A 20429-nucleotide genomic window follows, 5' to 3' on the forward strand; every position below is an offset into this window, starting at 1 on the left:
CGGCTCACTGTAGGCTCCACCTCCCGGGTTCACGCCATTCTCCTGCCTCAGCCTCCCAAGTAGCTGGGACTACAGGCACCCGCCACCATACCCGGCTAATTTCTTTGTATTTTTAGTAGAGATAGGGTTTCACTGTGTTAGCCAGGATGGTCTCCATCTCCAGACCTCGTGATCCGCCTGCCTCGGCCTCCCAAAATGCTGGGATTACAGACGTGAGCCACAGTGCCTGGCCGAAAAGTAAACCTAATTTCAAATAACTTCTAGAATTGAAGTCAGCTCTTCCACATTCAATTGTCATTAATTTGAAGAAAGAGACCTAATTTGTAATCTTTCTTTAGCAATATACCTAAAAGTTTTGGGTTCAGTTTGAAGAAATATAATGGTCAACCTACAGAAATAAGCAGACAACTCACCCTGAAAAAAAATTACAACAGTTCTAAAAAGGAAATTCCAAGGTCAATTCAGGAAAAGTATCACTCTTGCCAAGTTATATTATAATTAGGACACATGGACTTATTGTGTCTGATTCCCTCACAGTCGCCGAAAGCAACCAGTTTGATCATCAAAAACAGAATGCTAAATGGTACTATGGCTTGGTTCCCACATTTTTCCTGTTCATCCTATTCACAAACATTCCTGCCAAACTTGATTTTCAGTTAGGAGCTTTGTTCCTAACACTTTTAAGTCAAAGTCCAACTTGCATCAAATCTAATGAAAATACTGGAAAGTATTTTCCAAAGGAACATGTCACTATGTTTAGGTAGATATTTAAATTAGAAAATACAATAAAACACTCTACCATTTAAATAAGCATTTTTGTCATTTTTTTTTTTAATGTGGGCTACTGTGAGAATTTTACATATTTATTAGTCCACGGTCCCATCACTGCTAGTAAAAATACATTTGGTAGTTTCATTATTCATTATCTGATCCATTGCAGTTTGTAGCTGTGACAACTGAAATGGAATATAGAGAACCAACAGTGGGAGGGAATGTTGCCTTTATTGCTTAGTGATCAACCATGAGAAAACAGGCTGTAATTTAACCATATAATGATGACAGTTTGGGTTTGCATGAGTATGGAGGTAACTGTCTGACCACATGTACGTAATACTGAGCTTTACTATTGGAGGCATCACACCCTACTTATGTTGAATAAAAAGCACCTTTCTTTCCAAAAGCTCTACCTGTCCAACAAACGCAGAGAAAGCTTTGGTACTGTCACGGCCAGCTGCTGCTGAATGGTAGAGATTCACCCATTCCCTCAGAAGATACTCTGCTTTCTCCCTCAGGCCTGGAGGGTCATCATACTCTGAGGCTTGAGAGATCCCAGAATGCATCATAAAGTTTGGGCCTCCATGAGCACGATCAATCATTGCTTCATAGTTGGATCGCACTACTTCCATCAGCTGGGGCAATCTAGTACAATAAATTCAGGGTGAAAATCAGTCTCCTCGTAGTTGTGATTTTACAGACATATGGATGTATAGTTTACTTATTTAACAGCAACCACAAGAGTGGTTTACCACTTCGCTTTACCACTTCCACACTGAAACAAAACTATACTTGTCTCTTATCCGCTTGCTCATGAGCACACAACATGCAAACAACTGCCCTCAGTTAAGCTACTTCTTGCCCAAAAAACGTGTTCATTTAAATGAAGCTGATGTTCAGAGTCAACAAATATTCACTGCTTGCCTACTATGTACCATGGTTTCTTTACATTACTTCTCTTGATTTCCAATAGTTCTTTGAGAAATTATTTCCATTTTCTATAAAGAATAGGTTTAAGGAGGGTAAGTCAATTTGCCTAAAATCAGAAAGCTTTTAAGTGGCATGACCAGGGCTTAAACACAGGATTCTGACACTAAGTCTGGTACCGTATGTACTGCTCTGTGCCAAGAAGACTTGGCAGTCAATTAAGCTTTCATAATTCAAGTGACAATATTAGCTCTTACCAAAGCTACCTACCCATATGTGGTTGGTAAAGCAGTTATAACAAGTAATGTTAGTAAGTCTGCATATTCATTCCTAAAGATATTAGGAGACTACTAAATGCACAGGGATCTCAAAGCATTTCATCCTCACCCTTCTGGAGCATTGCCTCTGGAATGAGCATTAATCCTCATGAGGGTTTCAATGGTGTGGAACAGATCTGCCTCAGTAACATGAGCAACACTCCTTTCATCCACCAGCAGGATTTTTACCAACTGCATAGCAAATGCCACAGCCATGTAGTTTAAGCCATTCTCCATTGACTGGCAACACAGAAAACACAATGTAAGAGGGAAAACACTTACGAGCAAACATACTTCCCTGAGTCCTTTTGTCCATGCAAGTAAATTCCTTCCATACCTGCGCTAGGTGAAGATCATACTGTTGCATATTAACCAAATGATTGCGAATTAGCAGCTCCACAGCCTCCACATTATATTTATATTCATCCCGACATTCAATTAGGCACCTAGAAAAAGTTGAATATCTTTACTCATATAGGCTTAACCATACTGTATAAAGTGCCCATTTTACTCAATGGAAATTTGCTCCAAATTAAGAATGCCTTGAGATTCAACTGCAAATCAGTGTCCAAATTTAAAAACAGCCAGTAATGAAATAGAACAGATAGCCTAGGCTCTCCTTTCAAATCCTAGGATACAGAGGATTCCATTTAAGACATTAAAATATTTATACATGAATACCACTTCTGAGAAATCACTGAAACCTTTTAAAACAATGACCTACAATATATTCTCCAAAACAAGGTACTGGTTTTCTATATCCAACATGGGGAGAAGGTAGAGACCAGATGGAAAACAACTACTTAACAATTCTCACCCCTCAGAAGTAGGAAGTCCAAGTGTCCGACCTACCTACTAGAAAAAAGGGAAACCCCTGGACATAAACAGTACTATCTATGTCAAAAGGCAGTCGCAGTCCAATACTCACTACTTTTCGAAGATGGCTACTGACCTTGTGATCTGTTTGTTGCACCATGGAGACCCATATGCCCGGCCATCCTGCAGAGCTTTTAGGACCAAGAGGTGGCATTCCCTGTAGCGCAGCAGAAGGTCAGCATCAGCACCACTTGTGGCATCTAGTAAGCCCTCTACAGCCTATGGGAGAAAGAAAGTGTTCAAAACCATGAAAAATACAGTGCTTGGCCCAACTATCACAGCCAGAAACCAAATCTCAATGCCAAGTGCCAAATACCTTCCAAAGCCTCCCTGTCCTTTCCACTCTCCAAACATCCCTTTCAGTTGCCTATCACATACACTCTAAATTCTATCTGATTTAAGTTCATTCTGTGCTCTTCATTGTCATAAAAGACTCTGCTATAGTTAAAACCCAGGGCTCCCTACCTACCCTGATCCAAATTATTGGATCAACTTGTCCCTCAAAATCTAAAGGGCAGCTGGGCTCAGTGGCTCATGTCCTATAATCCCAACGCTTTGGGAGGCTCAGGAGGGAGGGCCACTTGAGCCCAGGAGATTGAGAACAACCTGGGCAAAAAAGCAAGACCTGTCTCTACAAAAAAATTAAAAATTAGCTTGGCTTGGCAGTGCGCACCTGTAATCCCAGCTACTTGAGAGGGTGATGTGGGAGGCTCACTTGAGCCTATGATCACATCACTGCACTCAAGCCTGACAGAGAGAGACCCTGTCTCTTATACACACACACACACACACACACACACACACACACACACACACACACACACACACCCTCTAAAGGGCTATCTTTTAAAGTTTCTTCAAATCACATTTCCAGAATATCTTTAAGAAAAAAATAAAGATTTCCAAGTTTACCATTCAAAACTGCCATGACTACATTCTACATTGGAAAAAAAAAAATCACCTACTTATAGAACTTGATTTATATTATGAAATCTTAAGCGTAACTGCATAAATATGTAGATGGTGGTGCAGGTCAATAAATGTTTACACACCTAGCATTTTCTAAAAGTAATAGCTTAAGAACCAACCTTTTGGAGCAATCCAAGAGCAGCTATGGCATCCCGAGAGTTTCGAGATAAAACTACAACCTCCAAGAGACTTCGAAGAGCCTGAGCTTGAGGGTTCATGGCCAACGTTGGTGGGATGGCATGTAGATGCTGCTCCAGTTCTGTAATACACTTATCATAAATCTGAGCTACATCATCTGTTGCCCAAGCTTGCTGTTTTAGAGAAGGAAACAACCAACAAGAGACAAAAGAATGTTAAGGTTTTTTATTGACACATGTATCAAATAGAGGTCTATTAGTATGTTTACTCCCTTTTTCTTATTTTTACATTCAAACATGGAAGGCCTCTTCCTTGTTCCTGAGCTATTCAGAATTAATACCATCAAGTGGCGCAGTACAAGGCAGGCATAAGGGAAGAGGTGTTTCATTTGAGAGAGGAAAACCTGGCAGACAGCAGCATAATCAAGTGATAGAAGAGAGCATTAGTAACAATGGGACAGACTGACGGCAGCACCACTGCTACCATCTACTAAGCCCTCTATATCCCAAGAAAGTAAGTGTTTCAAACCATGAAAAATATAGTACTCAGTCCAACTGTGAAAGCCTGATAGGACAGAATAAGAACACAGCATTACTTCTGAGCTATTCCTATTTTTAAAAACACATTACCTGAATCTAGTCATGAGAATACACTGGACAAATCAAGCCATTTAGAGAACAGCCTATGATCTTCAGAAGTGTTATGGTCATGAAAGATGAGGAAAAACTGAGTTACCTACACCAGCTAGAACTGAGGGAGACTTTAAAAATATGACAACTGAAGAAATGTGTGATTCTAAAACAGTTCTTTTACTATATTGGGATACTTGGTGAAACTTGAATGAGGTCTATGAATTAGATGGAGTAAGGTATTAGTATTCATTTCTGACCTTAATGGTTGTACCGTGGTCACACAGGAAAAAGGTTTTTTAAGAAATACAAACCAAAGGATTCAGGAGTGATGGGGGTATCAGGTCAGCAACTTACTATCAACTGGTTCGGGGGAAAATGTTTTTCCCTATATTTCCAAGTTTTCTGTAAACACCTTTGAAAATTCTAGAAAATTCTTTTATTTAAAAAATGGGAAGGCTGGGCACAATGGCTCAGGCCTGTAATCCCAGCACTTTGGGAGGCCAAGGTAGGCGATCACTTGAGGTCAGGAGTTTGAGTCTAGTCTGGGCAACATGGCAAAACCCCATCTTTATAAAAAATACAAAAATCAGCTGAGCATGGTGGCACACGCCTGTAGTCCTAGCTCCTCAGGAGGCTGAGGTGGGAGGATCGCTTGAGCCTGGGAGGTGGAGGTTGCAATGAGCTGAGATCGTGCCATTGCACTCCAGCCTGGGTGACAGAGAAAGACCCTGTCTCAAAAAAATAAATAATAAAATTTAAAAATAAAAATAAAAAACCAGAAGTTATGTTACCATGGAAATTCCAATTAGGCTGAACATTAAAGTTAAATCACCCACAGCCACGTCAATTTTTCTTTAATCCCCTGTATGTCATACTTAATTGACACAAAGAATATCTACAACTCAAAAACTATAGGTGTTTTTCTCCCTGTAAATTATTCTCCAAGGAAGCAAGTCAAAAACATATATTAAATGTCAAAAACATTTAAATTAATTGGCAAACACTCAATTTAATCTAAAACACATTTACCTTCATGGGCTGTGCTAAAAATCCTGTGGGCTGACTTAAGTCATTTGTAGGCAAGAAGCCAGGAACATTGCGTGCAAACTCTTCGTAAACAGCCAACTGCTTTGGGTCCACACCACCAACCTTGAAAGAAGAAAACCTATTTTGACAGAATTCACTCAATCATCAAAATAAACTGTTTTGAAAGTGGAAAGTCTGCAGGTGGGTAAGCTCAGGGACACAAGAGTCATTACAACATATAACAGCATGATTAAGCATGCATGCACACACAAATGCAGTTCAGAAGAGGGCTTCTCATTTCCCTGAATCCTGCTAAGAGTCACTTCATTTATAAATTAACTGAGAGTTTCTCTTGGAAAATGCCTCACATGGGACGATGCCAGTGCAATTCTCCCTTGAAGCTGGTAAATATTATCAGATTTCTCACTGTCTCATTGGGAACAATAAGCAACCATTAATGTGAGAAGCCCAAGTTGGGAAACATGAAAACTAGCAGGCACATGAACTCTTTAGAGTAGTAACACTTCAACAACTTTGGAGGAGCAAGGGAATTTAGAGCTATTTCCATACCTGCTCCACAGGCAGCCATTAAGTGAAATGCTATCAAGTTAAGATGTTTTCTCATAAACAACATTTAACCCTGCTGTCCTAATTCCAGTAAGGAGTTCAACCAACAACAACATTAAAAATAAAACAAAGACGGGACTTGAGAGACAGAGCCCCAATTCTCACTTTCAGCCTGATTTGCTCTGGCATCCGTTCGGCTTGATATGTTAAAACAACAGGATCACAGTATCTGCGTCCTTCTTGCCTAGCATGTTTTCTCAGCTCAAATTCCTGCAAACAAAAAAAGTCACTGAGGTTCTTGTTATAAGGCACTTCCCTAAATTAAAAAAGACAATCTTAAAAGGCAAATTCTAAACACTTACAGTTGCTAATCTCTTGTCCATCTCAGGGCCTGCTTTTTCTACTGCAGTCTTCTGAATAAAACAGCAAGCCAACTCACAATTGTCCTGAGCTAATTGAGCAGCTGCCTGATCCATCATTTCCCTTTGTTGCGGGGAAGCAGTCTATTAATGGAGGTGGGGGGGGGCGGTGGGGGGGAATAGAAGGAAAAAGACTTGAAAGTTGATGTGGACAGACAGGATAGTAGAAAATGCAGTGCATTTGGCAAATGCATTTTAAGTTCTGACTCTACTTATGAGTAAGCTGTGATCTTGAAACAGTCTTAACAGCTTCCTCACTTGTAAGACAAAAATATCCTAGACACCTTATCAGTTTATTGTGAACATGCCTTAAAATCAGTAAAGCAGGCCAGACGTGGTGGCTCACACCTGTAATCCCAGCACTTTGGGAGGCCGAGGCAGGTAGATCACTTGAGGCCAAGAGTTCGAGACCAGCCTAGCCAACATGGTGAAGCCAATTCTCTACTAAAAAAATACATAAATTAGTGGGGCGTGGTAGCACATGCCTGTAATCCCAGCTACTTGGGAGGCTGAAGCATGAGAATCAGTTGAACCTCAGAGGCAGAGGATGCAGTGAGCCAAGACTGCACCACTGCACTCTAGCCTAAGCTACAGAGTGAGACCCTGTCTCATGAAACAAACATTAAAAAAAAAGGCAAAAAACCAAAAAAAATCATTAAAGCAGTAAACAAGTTATTAATCATGATACCTGAATTATTAACCATGATATCTGAGACTCAAAACTAGTAAGTGCATTATTTGAAAAGTGTGTGCACATGCAACATCACTTTAAGTCATTTTGTATCAGCCTTCTCAAACAGCTTTCATCCTTCCTGGTTAACAGAAATGAGATTGTTAGATATCACATTTCCTTTTTAAATCTTAATTTATTTAAACCAACAAATATTTGGGTATCTACTATCTGTCAAACATTGTGTTGAGGATATAACAGGAAAAAAAAAAAAAAAACACAGACATGATGCTTTGCCTCACAGAATTACAAGCTAAAATGATGGAAGACATCAAAAAATATGGTGATTATTAAGAAGTGGTAATGCCCAGTGCCGTATATAGGCAAAGAAAAAAATTATTACAGACAAGCAGTAATACGTTTTGTACCTATACCAAGGAAATAGCCAACTTACACGAAGGGCTGAGGCAAAACTGTTTTTTAGGTTGGTAGATATGCTCATGAGCAAAGGTTCCCTGCATGTAATCATAGCCATTCCAGCTGTCAAGTTACGCATCATGTGATGAGCTGCTATTCGCATTCGAGATTCCTCCGAATCCAGGGCAAAATCCTTCCTGACTATTTGCTCACAAGTAGTCATGGCAATCTTAATTGATCGATCCACCACAGGATGGACCAGCTCCTGGACAGCCCGTTCAATTGCCTGACGCACACACTGCTTCAACTGTGGATGGGCCTGAAACAAGGGAATCTGGGGGGTTGGGGAGGACAAAGTCAACACCTTGTTTAAATAAGACAATCTAATTCCTACTGGCAATCACATTCATGATTTTGTAAATCAAGATTAACCAAAAACTACCAGTTTCTACTTAAAGTTAACCAATGGAAAATTCAGGTAACAGAAACTGGGCTCCATACAGGGAAAAGTATTCAGTATACCCTGTGATACACAATAATAGATGTCTTTTTTTAAAATCCAAGTTTACTGGACAAGCTGTTAGTTATAATATGCATTAACTACTTAAAGACACACTGCTGGCTTATTTAAAATTTGTGGCTCAAGTGCTCTTAAAAGAAAGCAACTTCTCCACTAGCTTGGGAAAATGTAAAAAGAATCAAGTTTATAGAAAAAAGACTTCTTACAAAAACTATTAATATTAAAATTAATTCATCAGAATAGTGAGCATTTTACAGTGCCCACTGAAGTGTTTGGCTTCACTTGAAAGACTATTTCTAATCTTTTATTGCAGGTGTAAATTATGCCCCAAAACTTACTTGGTCCCTTTAACTTGTTGAATTTAAAAAAAAAAAAAAATTAAACTAGCATATAATAGTGTTCAGAACACTGTGAGTATTCTAAAGATGAATCACAATTTCTGGATCTAGGTGTCCCACTGCCTCTCACTCCGCCCCTCTAAAACTAAATACCATGTCTATAGGAGTGGGGATGGGGGAACAAAGATAAAATGATTTCTCTGATACCCTTTCAATTCCTTTTAATAAAAAGTTCAACGTATTAATGTTACTCCTGTATTTGTGAACATTTTCAGTTTCTAAAAAGTAAGGACAACGAAAACTCCACTCACCTGATTCTGTATTATATATTCTGTTAAGTAGAATAAAAGACTAAAGATAACAATAAAATGTCCCCTTGAATGTACAAAGCAAATACTAAGTAAAGGAAAAAGGATTGATCAGAGGTCATCTTACATGACCATATTATATCAGACCTCCTTCTGGAACCAGGCCACAACAACATAACTCAAAGTGCTAAGTCGTAGTACTTCAAGATCGTAGCCTAGAAACTGTATACACATGCACAATCAGCTCATTTCCAGCCTTCAGCTGGAAGAAACGGCTTACTGCAAAAGGCTAAAGTGACAAGATAAAGAAAATACAAAGCTATGGTATACATTAAGCATCTTTTACTCTGTGTAAGGAATTCCTGGAGATTGTGATTTTATTGCCAGCTAAATTTTAGTATCATGGGTTTGGATATGAGGAACCAATATAACTAACATCTAGTCACTCTATTTCTTAAGGGAAGAAGAAAAATCCCAACTGAACTACACAGCAGTTCTAGATCTCCATCCTCTCTGACAAACTCTACAACCTAGGAATCCAGAGGGAAGGGCAAAGAGATGAAGAAAAGGTGACCAAACAAAGTTTACCTTATCACAAACTAGAAGCTGGGAACATGGAGCAGTGTTTACTTACTGTTGGATTTAGAGTAATGTGTGGTGCCAAGCCCGCAAGGGAATAGACATTGATGTCATGGTAGCTGTACTGTGGCTGTGGTGGAACCGTGGCTGTACAAGTGGTGTTGGTAGCTGGTGTGGTAGAAGTTGCTAAATGTCAAGTAATAAAAAGATTTAAAAAGTACATTTGTTGACTTTATTATAAAATTAGCTTAGTATTATTAAGTGGTCATTATCTAATTAAACTAATTAAATTGGGAGAGGAAGGAAGGATGTAGCAGGTCCTATTTTTCCCACCCTGAAAGGGAAATTCTGTTATTATAACAGAGATATACACGAAGTATGTTAAACTATGTCAGTGGCAGTGCCCTACAGCACAGAAATCAACTGAGCAGCTATGCCACATTGTCAGGCCCAAGTCCTACAAACTTAGTCTATATTACAGATGTATGTGTTCAACCTAGCCTGTTCCTAGGTGTATCTGGGGATTCTCAGCTGCTGAGGACTGAGAAAGAAAGAAAAGCTCAATTTATTCTAACCACAACTCCCAATCATTCAACACTCCTGCACCCTTCTCCCATCTTCTTCATGTAGATAAAAACAGTCCATTTCCTTGGCAGATCTAGCAGGTCTGGCCATACCCAGACTTGAGGGGTTAACAGGCCATCATAGTATGCAGTTATTTCTGGGACTTCACACAACAAAGGAGATAACCTGGCCTAGCTGGGATATGAGAGACAACTGATTAAATCACATTTAGTTAATAATAGGCATGAACTGCCAGGATGGAATCTAAGATGGTAACACAAGGCCTAATCATTACTTTTGCTTGATAATTAGAAGGCTCACCAAAACGTATACAAAGTTTCACCACTACATTATGTGGGAAATTATAGTTTGCTATATACGTGGACATGTACCATTTAAGATAATATCCTGGCTAACAGAAGCCTTCTTTGACTAATTAGCACACTTACTTGTGGTTGTGATGGGAGGGAGTTCTTCTGGCTGCTTGACATCTTTCTTTGGAGCAGAGAGTTGCTCATCTAAATTCTTCAGGCGATCTTTATCCTTTAGGAGGTTTCCAGGTTTTAGCTCATTGATGTCTAATGCAAGGTTCTTGCAGAGAACCTCAATTTCAAACTTCAAGTTTAACTGCACAGTTCCAGAGTTGGATTAGAATTTTTAAAAGAAAACTTTAGTTTTATTCATAATATACTCTACTTTCAGTTATTATAGTACTTCCCCAACATACCCTGCCTTCACTGTAAGTTTTAATAATGTGAAGGCAAAGAATGTTCCAGAGGACAAGAAGCAGTAAATTACCTTTAAGTCATGCTCCTGATGTAGCTCAGCTAATACATTCATAATTGCCATTGTCCAAGGGTTTGGTGGCCTAAAAACCTAAAGAAAAGCTATTATGTTAAGCCGGCCCAAAAGGTGCCCTTTAATTTGGATTATTTAAAACAATTCAATATAACATAAGAGAGTGGGGGGAGTCAAACAAATAAACAACAAAAAACAAGGATTAAAAAATAACCAAAAATAGTTAAACATAGTTAAACACTTATACCTGTGTAGCCATAACAAAACCACTAGCCTTCTTACCTTTATCACATTTCAAAAAACAAAACAAAACAAAAAACCAAAAACCAAAGCCAACCATTACAATCTTTCCTATTTCACCCAGCCTCTCAAATTGGAAATCCAAGTGCCATAAAGGAAAACAGACTTAACTAGCTTTACCTCACAAGAACTAAGAATATAATCTCTTGACCTCATGCTAAAACAAAGCAATGTTTAGAACTTAGCTATAAATAAAATATTAAAATCTACTCACCACACTACGAATGCTAGATTCTAAGACTTTGGCAACAAACGGCACTACATAGAGCAATTCTTGTTGTCCTTTAACGTAAGCCTCTAGCAGCAATGATTTCACATCCAAGTCCTAGAATAAGAAAAATACTTTCAAAAGCTGGGAATATACCCCCCAAAATGGTATAACATAACCAAAGAAAAGTATTTTGCCAAACTTATCCCCAAAACAGGAATCAACATGTCTAGTCCTTGCCTTACAATAAGGGGTTAACAACTCAAAACGTGGGCCAAAATCTTACAAAACCCCAATAATCATTAAATAGCTCCAAACAGCCAATACTTGTAATCATAATGTGCCGAAGATTCTCAATTTGTACACGATTAGGTGAAACTCACAGTGTGTAAGATGGGTTTGTTTTTAGCTAATGTGATCATTCCTAGCCAATGTCCCAAGTTCTTCAGCAAAGAACGATCTGAGAAATTGGCTGCAGCTTTATCAGAGGTCAGGAGCACCTGAAATAGTGTAAGATTAAGAAAGATATGAGAATGAGCTTATGAAAGAAAACTCAACTAAGTATTTGAGAATTCCATTATCCTATCCTAAAGACAAGTCATCATTTCTAAGAACAGGCCCCAAAGTAGAATTACTCTGTTTATCATTATCAGTATCATTTTGCTGTGTTCATGATTCAACAGTGCTATTTTTACCCTTAAGAAGTCTTCACACTTTTTCAAAACAGGTACAAACACATTGTACAAAATTCAAAAAGAACACAAAGTTATGTGCCAGCTATCCTCCCCTAGAAAAGTATTTTCAACTCTGAAAACCTTAGCTAGGTTTAAAGCAGAGACCTAACTACAAAGCTATTTTGAAGTGCTAAATTAATTTAAATGAGGATGACAGCCATGCTTAAGTCCTTAAAGGCAGCAAGCATACAAAGTAATATAATCAAATTAGCCTCCTATTGCAATCTTCAGTATATCCAGGTCATTAACAAATCTCTGCAGCCAACTAAGATAACTTTCTGAGATACAGTATAATAATGTTTATATACTTCTTTTCAAATTTCTAAAAAACCCAAACCATTTAATTGATTCTCTAGTTACTGTTTTTCTAAGGGGGACAGAACTAACATCGGAGAGTGTTTTGGCTGCAGGTATGCACACATGTATACACCCATCTACTCTGTGGTAACTCTTGATTTAGGGCTATATTTAAACTTCTGTTTAAAAAACAAGGTCTTGAAACTTTGCTACGGAGTATGTGGAAACTTTTATGTATCCCAACCACCCTTGCTATCAGATAATAAAAACGAAATAGAGCCATGTTCCTTAACTCTATACAGCAACAGCAGAATGGCACAAGTCAGCTGTGCAACAGAGAGCCAGGAATTCTTTTGCACTACAGCGTAACCAAGAATGGGGAATATTCCCATCCACAGGTTTAAATATAGTGCTGGTTCCTAAGCCAACGACCCAAGTTATTGAGCAAAGAATGACCACAGCTGTATGCTGGTTCTAGAAGTTTTTGCTCCTAAGAAATAAATGATGGTTTAGAAATTAAAATACTTGAATTTTGTTGAATAAGCCTCAGCTCAGTAGAATTTGACCTTAAACTGCACAGGCTCCTAGACAACAGCTATTCCACAAACAGATTTAGAGTCTAAAGATATCTGGCACTTGAATACCACAAGATACAAATGAAAACATTCAGGACAGTATTGTTTATAATAGTTTAAGTGATTAACAACACAAATGCCCAGCAGCAATACAAATCCATACAATGGTTTTCTACACGACTATATTTTTCTGTTTTTTAAAAAGAGGACTGGCTGGGCACAGTGGCTCATGCCTGTAATCCCAGAACTTTGGGAGGCCGAGGAGGGTGGATCACCTGCGGTCAGGAGTTCGGGACCAGCCTGGCCAATATGATGAAACCCCATCTCTACTAAAAATACAAAAATTAGCTGGGCATGGCGGTACACCTATAATCCCAGCTACTAGGGAGGCTGAAGTAAGAGAATTGCTTGAACCTGGGAGGTGGAGGCTGCAGTGGGCCGAGATCGCGCCACTGCACTCCAGCCTAGGCAACAGAGTGAGACCACGTCTCAAAAACATTAAAAAAAAAAAGGGGGGCGGGGGGGGGGGGGCTGCAGCAAAGAGCATTATCATTATCATGAATAATATCCAAGGGAGAAAAAAAAGCAAGTGAAAAAAAATGAAAAGGATGTACAGAGGGTGACACCATACAGAATATGCTAACCAATACTATGCTGTTTATGTATAACAATGGTAAAGTTCTACAATCATGCATGGCATGACAAAAACAATTCATAATAGTGGTTACTTTCAAAGAAAAGGCACAGGGTATGCCTATAAATTTAAGTTCTGCATAAAATTTAGTTCCATATAAGAAACAAAATCTACAGCAATTTCCAGAGGTACCTAATATCGACAATATATATGGAAAAATAGCAAAAATCCTACCTATATAATCAAATACTTCCAAATTCAAAGCAATAATTAAAGAAAATATAAGAACCAACTCTTACTTTAATGTTTCTGTAGGTCTCATTCAGAACCATCTTGTTAAATTCAGGATTCTTCAGCGTATCAAGAAAGTTTGAATACAGGCTATGAAAGTTTGGCTCAATACTGACTCTCTTCATAACCAGATACTGTGAAACCCAAGGCATAAATTCTTCTTTGACCGTTTCCTTTAGCTCTTCAACCTAGCCGGTCAATATGACATGGGAAGCACAGAATTACACTATGATAAAATAACATCTGGTTTCTATGAACCATACTATACAGCACACGGCTCCTTGCAAAACTAACTAGATGCTAAAGAATGACTTTCCTTCACACCAGATAGATGCTATGAAGAAAAGTATGTTCAATTCCATAGTCAATGACAACTCAACCCAACCCACAAGTGATTGGGACTGAAACATCTATGGTTATTTTCAGCTTTAAAATTATAAAACATGTAGTCCCCCAACTCCACATAAATTACTAATCTACAAGCTGCCATTAACAGACCTACAGTGTAACCAAGAATGGGGAAAATTCCAGAATTATGTTTTCCTAAATTTCCATCTACTGGAATCCTTAGCTAACTCTGGCGTTTCCAAATACAGTTGACCCTTGAACAAGGATTTGAACTACATAGAGTAAAATTAAATGTAGATTTTCTTCTATTAATACCTCACTACCTTGGAGACACCAAGACCTCCTCTTCTCCTCCTCAGCCTATTAAATATAAAGACCTGTATGATGATCCATTTCCACTTACCAGATAGTAAATTTCCTTATAATTTTCCTTCATAGTTTTCCTAGTATATTTTATTCTATGAATACAGTATTATATGCATATAAGATAGGTGTTAATCAACTATTTGTTTTATCACAGTAAGGCTTCTGCATGGCAGACAAAAACAGTAGGCTGTTAATAGTTAAGTTCTGGGGGAGTAAAAAGTTATAACAGGATTTGGCTACATACAGGATTGGCAACTCTAACCCCCATGTTGCTCAAGGGTCAATTATACTGTCTTACCACGTAATCTGAGGGGCCAGTAGCATTCATTCTTTATGCTTTCTTTATGCTTTTCACAAAGTCTGCCTCAGTTATTAGGTTGTAATAAGTACTCTGAATAGTCTCTGGGAGAAAATGAGTTATGACTAATGACTAGCACAAATGAAATTTTCTATCCCCATGAGACCATTAAGCTTATTTCAAAAAGCCTATAACTCGCTGCAAAACAAAACCTTAAAAACTGGTACTATTTAATGTCTACCAAAACCACTAGTTAAATATACATATTCCCTTTGAGTTTACTACCTCTACCTTTAAAGTGAGTATGTAAAAGGGTCAACTATATATCCTTTAGTCCATTAAGGAAAAAAGAAGGCATTTATCAACTATGACAGCATGCTCACCTTTTGTGTCATATTTGACTGTGAGAGATTATTGAAAATAAAAGCAATTTTCTCCTGGATATTTTCTGGGGGTTCCACAATTCTCTCAGTTTGATCTGTGGCCACAAGCAACGTATCTATATTTGTAGTATTAATAGAAGGCTAAAAAAAAAAAATAAAGTACATAAGGCAAATAAGTTGAAATGCTTCCCTGAAAAAAATCCAATAATGTATACAGATTTAGTGTTAAAAAATACACATGGTATGATTGTGTATTAGAAATGTGGGCAAGAATAGTGAACTATTAATATGTTTGCCTCTGGGAAATATAAGGATGGGAGATACAAAGGAAGAAATGTTGGTCTTTTATATCTTTTTTAGTAGGCATGTGTTATGATAAAATTCTAATACATGTTCACCACCGATATATTACAATATAATCATAAATCCTGGAAGAGAAAAAAGATAGATCTACTTACTGGCACATCTTTCTTAAAGCTGACTCCAGTTGGCCTGGTAACTGTAACCGTTTTAGCAACAGTGGTCGTTGTTGAGGTGGTTACCATAGTGCTAACTTGACCGGCAAGAGGAGCTTTTGCTGGAACCTGGGCCTGAGCCTGGGCCTGAGCCAGTGCAATACTTCCAGGGGTTGTGATAGAGCCTTGCATTTTCACAGGAGGATCTCTAGACTGCTGTCCATACTCAATATACTAAAAGGATAGGGAGAGGAAAAAGAGTTAACCTTAATTGCTAAGTCTGGATTATATGTCCCTCTTTTCTGAGAGGGTAAAAAACATGTCTGAGTGCTCTTTTGGTTCATCTAGCTCCCATACTCTTTGCCCCATACCCTGGCACTAATACATTAAGTAGATTCCATGAACTCCTTCAGCGATAAAATCTTAGTATTTATGAGAAAACTACGGCAAAACAACTTCTAAAGCAGCAGCCCCAGATATCTGCATATAAATGCCTTTAAACTCCTTAAAAAAAGCAAACTTTAAAAGTCTTAATAATTCATACAGTAAACTCATCTCTTTTCTAATTAGGCAGCAATGAGAAACCAAAGGCCTTAAAAAACAAAACAAAAACCATGGTAGTACGAGTTATTATCTCAATAAAGCTGTTATTACAAAAAAAAAACTCATTTTACATAGCCCATCCCCACACAATTTAGAGTGATGAGATAAGGATCCTGAAGCTATTTTAACAGTCCTTACCTAGCAGAACTAAACCTACCAATTATGTATACAACAGCTTTATTTTTAGAGGGATATTTCTAAAGTAGGAAAGAGAGTCTCAGAAGAAAGTATAGCCCTTTATGCTGATAAAGTACAGAAAGTGATGATCTCTCTCTCTCTCTGGCTATCTTGCTACAGTGGGTGCTAGGGACTAGTTTTGAGTGATCACTCCCCTGCCATCTCACTCTTTCTCCAAGTCTTTCAAGCTCCATATTCCTGTCTCTTAATTTGTCTCAATCCACCCACCTGAATGAATATACTCCACATTCCCAGAGATTAAGTCATTACAATAACCCTGCCCTCCTAATAAACCTAGAAGGATGAGGTAGAGAGCACTGAACTAAATTAAAATACAGAATATCAAGTAGGTTCAAATTCTGATCTTCCTGATTCCTTAAAATGAGATCTTATAAAGTTGCCTACTGCATGTTAAAAATAAAGTCAATTAACCAACTTTCCTGTTCTGTATAAACTGATGTTGACCAAAACCAAGACAAAGGTATATATAATGCTTACCAATTAACCTCAAATCAGTCACTGAAACAATGCTTCTCAAATTTCAGTAATAACAACAATCATACAAAATGGTTTTTAAAATGTATATTCCCTAGGTATATTTTCCCAGGGACTGACTCCTTTTAAATAAGCATCTCAGGCAGGCACAGTGGCTCACACCTGTAATCCCAGCACTTTGCAGGGCAGAAGTGGGTGGATCGCCTGAGGTCAGGAGTTCAAGACCAGCCTGGCCAACATGTTGAAACCTCGTCTCTACAAAAATACAAAAATTAGCCAGGCATGATGGCAGGTGCCTGTAATCGCAGCTACTCAGGAAGCTGAGGTGGGAGAATCGCTTGAACCCGGGAGGAAGATGTTGCAGTGAGCCAAGATTGCCTCACTCTAGCCTGAGCAACAGAGCAAGATTTCATCTCCCAAAAAAAAAACAAAAAACAAAAACCACACTTCAAAGGTGGTAAGAAGCCTATATTTTTAATAAACATGATCTAAGTCATGTGTAACAGTTTTGGCTCATATTAACTCAAAAATTTCAGAGTTTTAAACACAAGATTCCCACTCCAATTCCCTTTTGGCATCAGGCAGGGTGTCTGTACTTTATCTAAGATAAAGATTCTCTTAGTAAAACTGTTTATTCTTCAATTGCATTATCCGGTTAAAAGAATGACTAAAAAGTTTTTGAAGTAAGCCTGCTACTTAGAAAAGATAATCCAAGAATGATTATTTTTTCATGTTCTCTTGTAAGGCCACAAAAATGAGCAACCTCAACAAAAGATATGTATACCTATATGATGCCAATTATTAAGAAATCTTAATGCCATTACTATCAAGTCTACAAAAAAAAGCCAAAATATTAAACCCTCCAAATACTACATAGCTTTTTGGGTTTTAGGGACAGAGGGCACTTACCTCCTGTAAATGATGTGGAAATTGCATAAAGTGACTGATAGAAGCCAAATGCTGACAATACTGGGGATAGTCCTTCAATCTGCCAACAAAATCATTCTACCATCATTTCATGTCAGAACAGAAGCAGCACTAACAAAATGTTTTTGTCCAAATGCTAATCTATGTCATTTTCCCCATCTTACCTATGAAGAACTTATTTGAAGAAAATGTCAAAGGGAAGAAAACAAAAATAGAAGGAGAAAATACTTATGCTTTTCACTGGATTTACATCAGAAAATACACTACCTTTGATTTTTAAAGGCTATATTTTACTTAAAAATAGATTAAAATGAGCCACTTATCTGGAAACAATTCAAATTTTCACCAACATACGAATGGAAAAATAATTTGTAGTCAACTCATATAGTAGAATACTACACAGCTATTAAAAAAAAACTACTGAAACGTAGTAACATAAGTCTCAAAAAACTACATATTTGTATGACTCCGTGTAAATGGCATTCTAGAAACACTTTACAGATTATCAAGAGATTGGGAGTCAGGGAAGGGGACTAACTACAAAGGGAAACAAGGAAACCTCTTGGGAGATAATGAAAATATTCTGCATCAGCCGGGCATGGTAGTTTATGCCTATAATCCCATCACTTTGGGAGGCAGGAAGATCACTTGAGGCCAGGAGTTCCAAAATATTCTGTATCTTGATTGTGGTGGTAGTTACACAACTGTATAAATTTGTCAAAATTCAAAGAACTATACACCTAAAAGGGAAGACTTCTACTGTATGAAGTATACCTCATAAATAACCAACCAAAAAACCTCTGTTCTCATTTTAGTTTTCCTACCACTTATATTAAAAAAGAGAAGCTTTGGCTGGGCCTAGTGGCTCACACCTATAATCCCAGCACTCTGGGAGGCCGAGGCGGGTGGATCACCCGAGGTCAGGAGTTCAAGACCAGCCTGGCCAACATGGTAGAACCCTGTCTCTACTAAAAATACAAAAATTAGCTGGATGCAGTGGCACGCGTCTGTAATCCCAGCTACTCAGGAGGCTGAGGCAGGAGAATCGCTTGAACTCAGGAGGTGGAAGTTGCAGTGGACCCAGATTGCGCCACTGCACTCCAGCCTGGGGGACAGAGCAAGACTCCATCTCAAAAAAAAAAAAAAAAAAAAAAAGCTTCAGGCCAGGCACAGTGCCTCACATCTATAATCCCAGCACTTTCAGAGGCCGAGGCGGGAGTTTGAGACCAGAATGAGTAACATGGTGAAACGCTGTCTGTACAAAAATTACAAAAGGCTGGGAATGGTGGTATGCACCTGTGGTCCCAGCTACTCAGGAGGCTGAAGTGGGATAATCACTTGAGCCCGCGAGGTCAGGGCTGCAGTGAGCCGAGATCGCGCCACTGCACTCCAGCCTGGGTGAGAGTTAAGACCCTGTCTGCGGGGTCAGGGAAGAGATCCTTCACAGGAAACCTATCCACTTACCTGTTTTTAAATCTATCTAGTGCAGCAATCCCGAAATAATACATTTTGGATCCAAAAGGCTTGCGTAAGGCTTCAAGAACATATCGTAGAGCCAGACCTAGTGCCATGTAAGTGACCAGTCCTTTCTCAATTATACCACCAAACAGGCAGGCTGTTATATGTAACTCTTTATCAGGATACTGGGGAAAAAACCGATATTCTTCAAACAAGTTCCTTAGCATACAGTTAAATACTTCTCGTTCCCTCTTTATAGTAGAGTCTTTAAATCTCTGCAGCATTTCTAATACCTGGAAAAGCAAGACAAAAACAACACACACATAAAGGAAACAATTACTAAGAGCCTTTCTCAAATATGCTTGACAAAAGACTATTAAGTAGAACATTTACCAAAAGAGCTTGAGACAAATATTAAGGTTTCAAAACACAAACCGCTATATCAGAGCACTTTGAGCTGCATTTCTAAGAACACTGAAAAGGACATTTATTTAAGACTGGCCTAAACAATAAATAATTAGATCATCCTAGACACTCACCTCATCAACAGACATGGTTGGATGTGGTGGATGATTATATATTCGCTGGAAATAGCTGTTTGCTTCATCATCTATCTCTTTACTAAAGTGCTGGTTTGCCTCTGGCCACACCTGAGACAAGTCCGCTGTTGGAAACAAAAAAGGAATCAGTGGGCATTTAAGCCCTTCCTCCACTTCCCCATAAAACACAGCCAGCCAGAGACTATTATAGCGCTAACTTTAAGGGAAATATAAAAAAACCAAAAAAGGTATTAAGCGGTCAAGTTTCAGTATTAATGTGTGCTAGGGTAGACATAAAAGATCCTTAACAAAGTGCCTTCCATAATTCTACGTTAGTATTATCTTCATCAGGACTTATTAACACAAAAGTTAACTTGGTTCAAACTCATAACGCACTTACCCTTAATACAACCTCATTAGGTTAACAAATCTTTATCATTTCATAATAAAAATCACATTTAACATATAAGAATTATCATGCATGTGCATGAAAGACTGATGT

The 20429-nt window shown here is 38.3% G+C and overlaps 1 protein-coding gene and 1 non-coding gene across 8 annotated transcripts in view; both read right to left on the bottom strand.

Annotated features, from left to right (window-relative positions):
• Window positions 1-20429, bottom strand: part of CNOT1 (CCR4-NOT transcription complex subunit 1) — a 111266-nt gene that overhangs the window by 16475 nt on the left and 74362 nt on the right. For 4 of the 7 annotated variants that reach the window (XM_032157521.2, XM_032157522.2, XM_032157520.2 and 1 more), the window contains 20 exons: window positions 19928-20052; window positions 19395-19681; window positions 17913-17991; window positions 15732-15962; window positions 15274-15414; window positions 13887-14066; window positions 11731-11847; window positions 11354-11464; window positions 10840-10917; window positions 10491-10668; window positions 9533-9663; window positions 7770-8066; window positions 6589-6729; window positions 6392-6496; window positions 5663-5782; window positions 3983-4174; window positions 2971-3113; window positions 2356-2464; window positions 2089-2258; window positions 1167-1419 (listed from right to left, as the gene is read on the bottom strand). In XM_032157521.2, the coding sequence (XP_032013412.1) occupies window positions 1167-1419; window positions 2089-2258; window positions 2356-2464; window positions 2971-3113; window positions 3983-4174; window positions 5663-5782; window positions 6392-6496; window positions 6589-6729; window positions 7770-8066; window positions 9533-9663; window positions 10491-10668; window positions 10840-10917; window positions 11354-11464; window positions 11731-11847; window positions 13887-14066; window positions 15274-15414; window positions 15732-15962; window positions 17913-17991; window positions 19395-19681; window positions 19928-20052 (3188 nt within the window). The remainder of the gene's footprint in view (window positions 1-1166; window positions 1420-2088; window positions 2259-2355; window positions 2465-2970; window positions 3114-3982; window positions 4175-5662; window positions 5783-6391; window positions 6497-6588; window positions 6730-7769; window positions 8067-9532; window positions 9664-10490; window positions 10669-10839; window positions 10918-11353; window positions 11465-11730; window positions 11848-13886; window positions 14067-15273; window positions 15415-15731; window positions 15963-17912; window positions 17992-19394; window positions 19682-19927; window positions 20053-20429) is intronic. The other 3 variants (XM_032157524.2, XM_032157525.2, XM_032157523.2) reach the window with 1 other exon arrangement.
• LOC116472082 (small nucleolar RNA SNORA46) lies at window positions 12658-12792 on the bottom strand. Its single transcript, XR_004248991.1, has one exon. It is a non-coding gene; the product is annotated as a small nucleolar RNA SNORA46 (small nucleolar RNA).

This window comes from Hylobates moloch, unplaced genomic scaffold (assembly GCF_009828535.3).
Source record: "Hylobates moloch isolate HMO894 unplaced genomic scaffold, HMol_V3 SCAFFOLD_6, whole genome shotgun sequence".
Taxonomy (NCBI): domain Eukaryota; kingdom Metazoa; phylum Chordata; class Mammalia; order Primates; family Hylobatidae; genus Hylobates; species Hylobates moloch.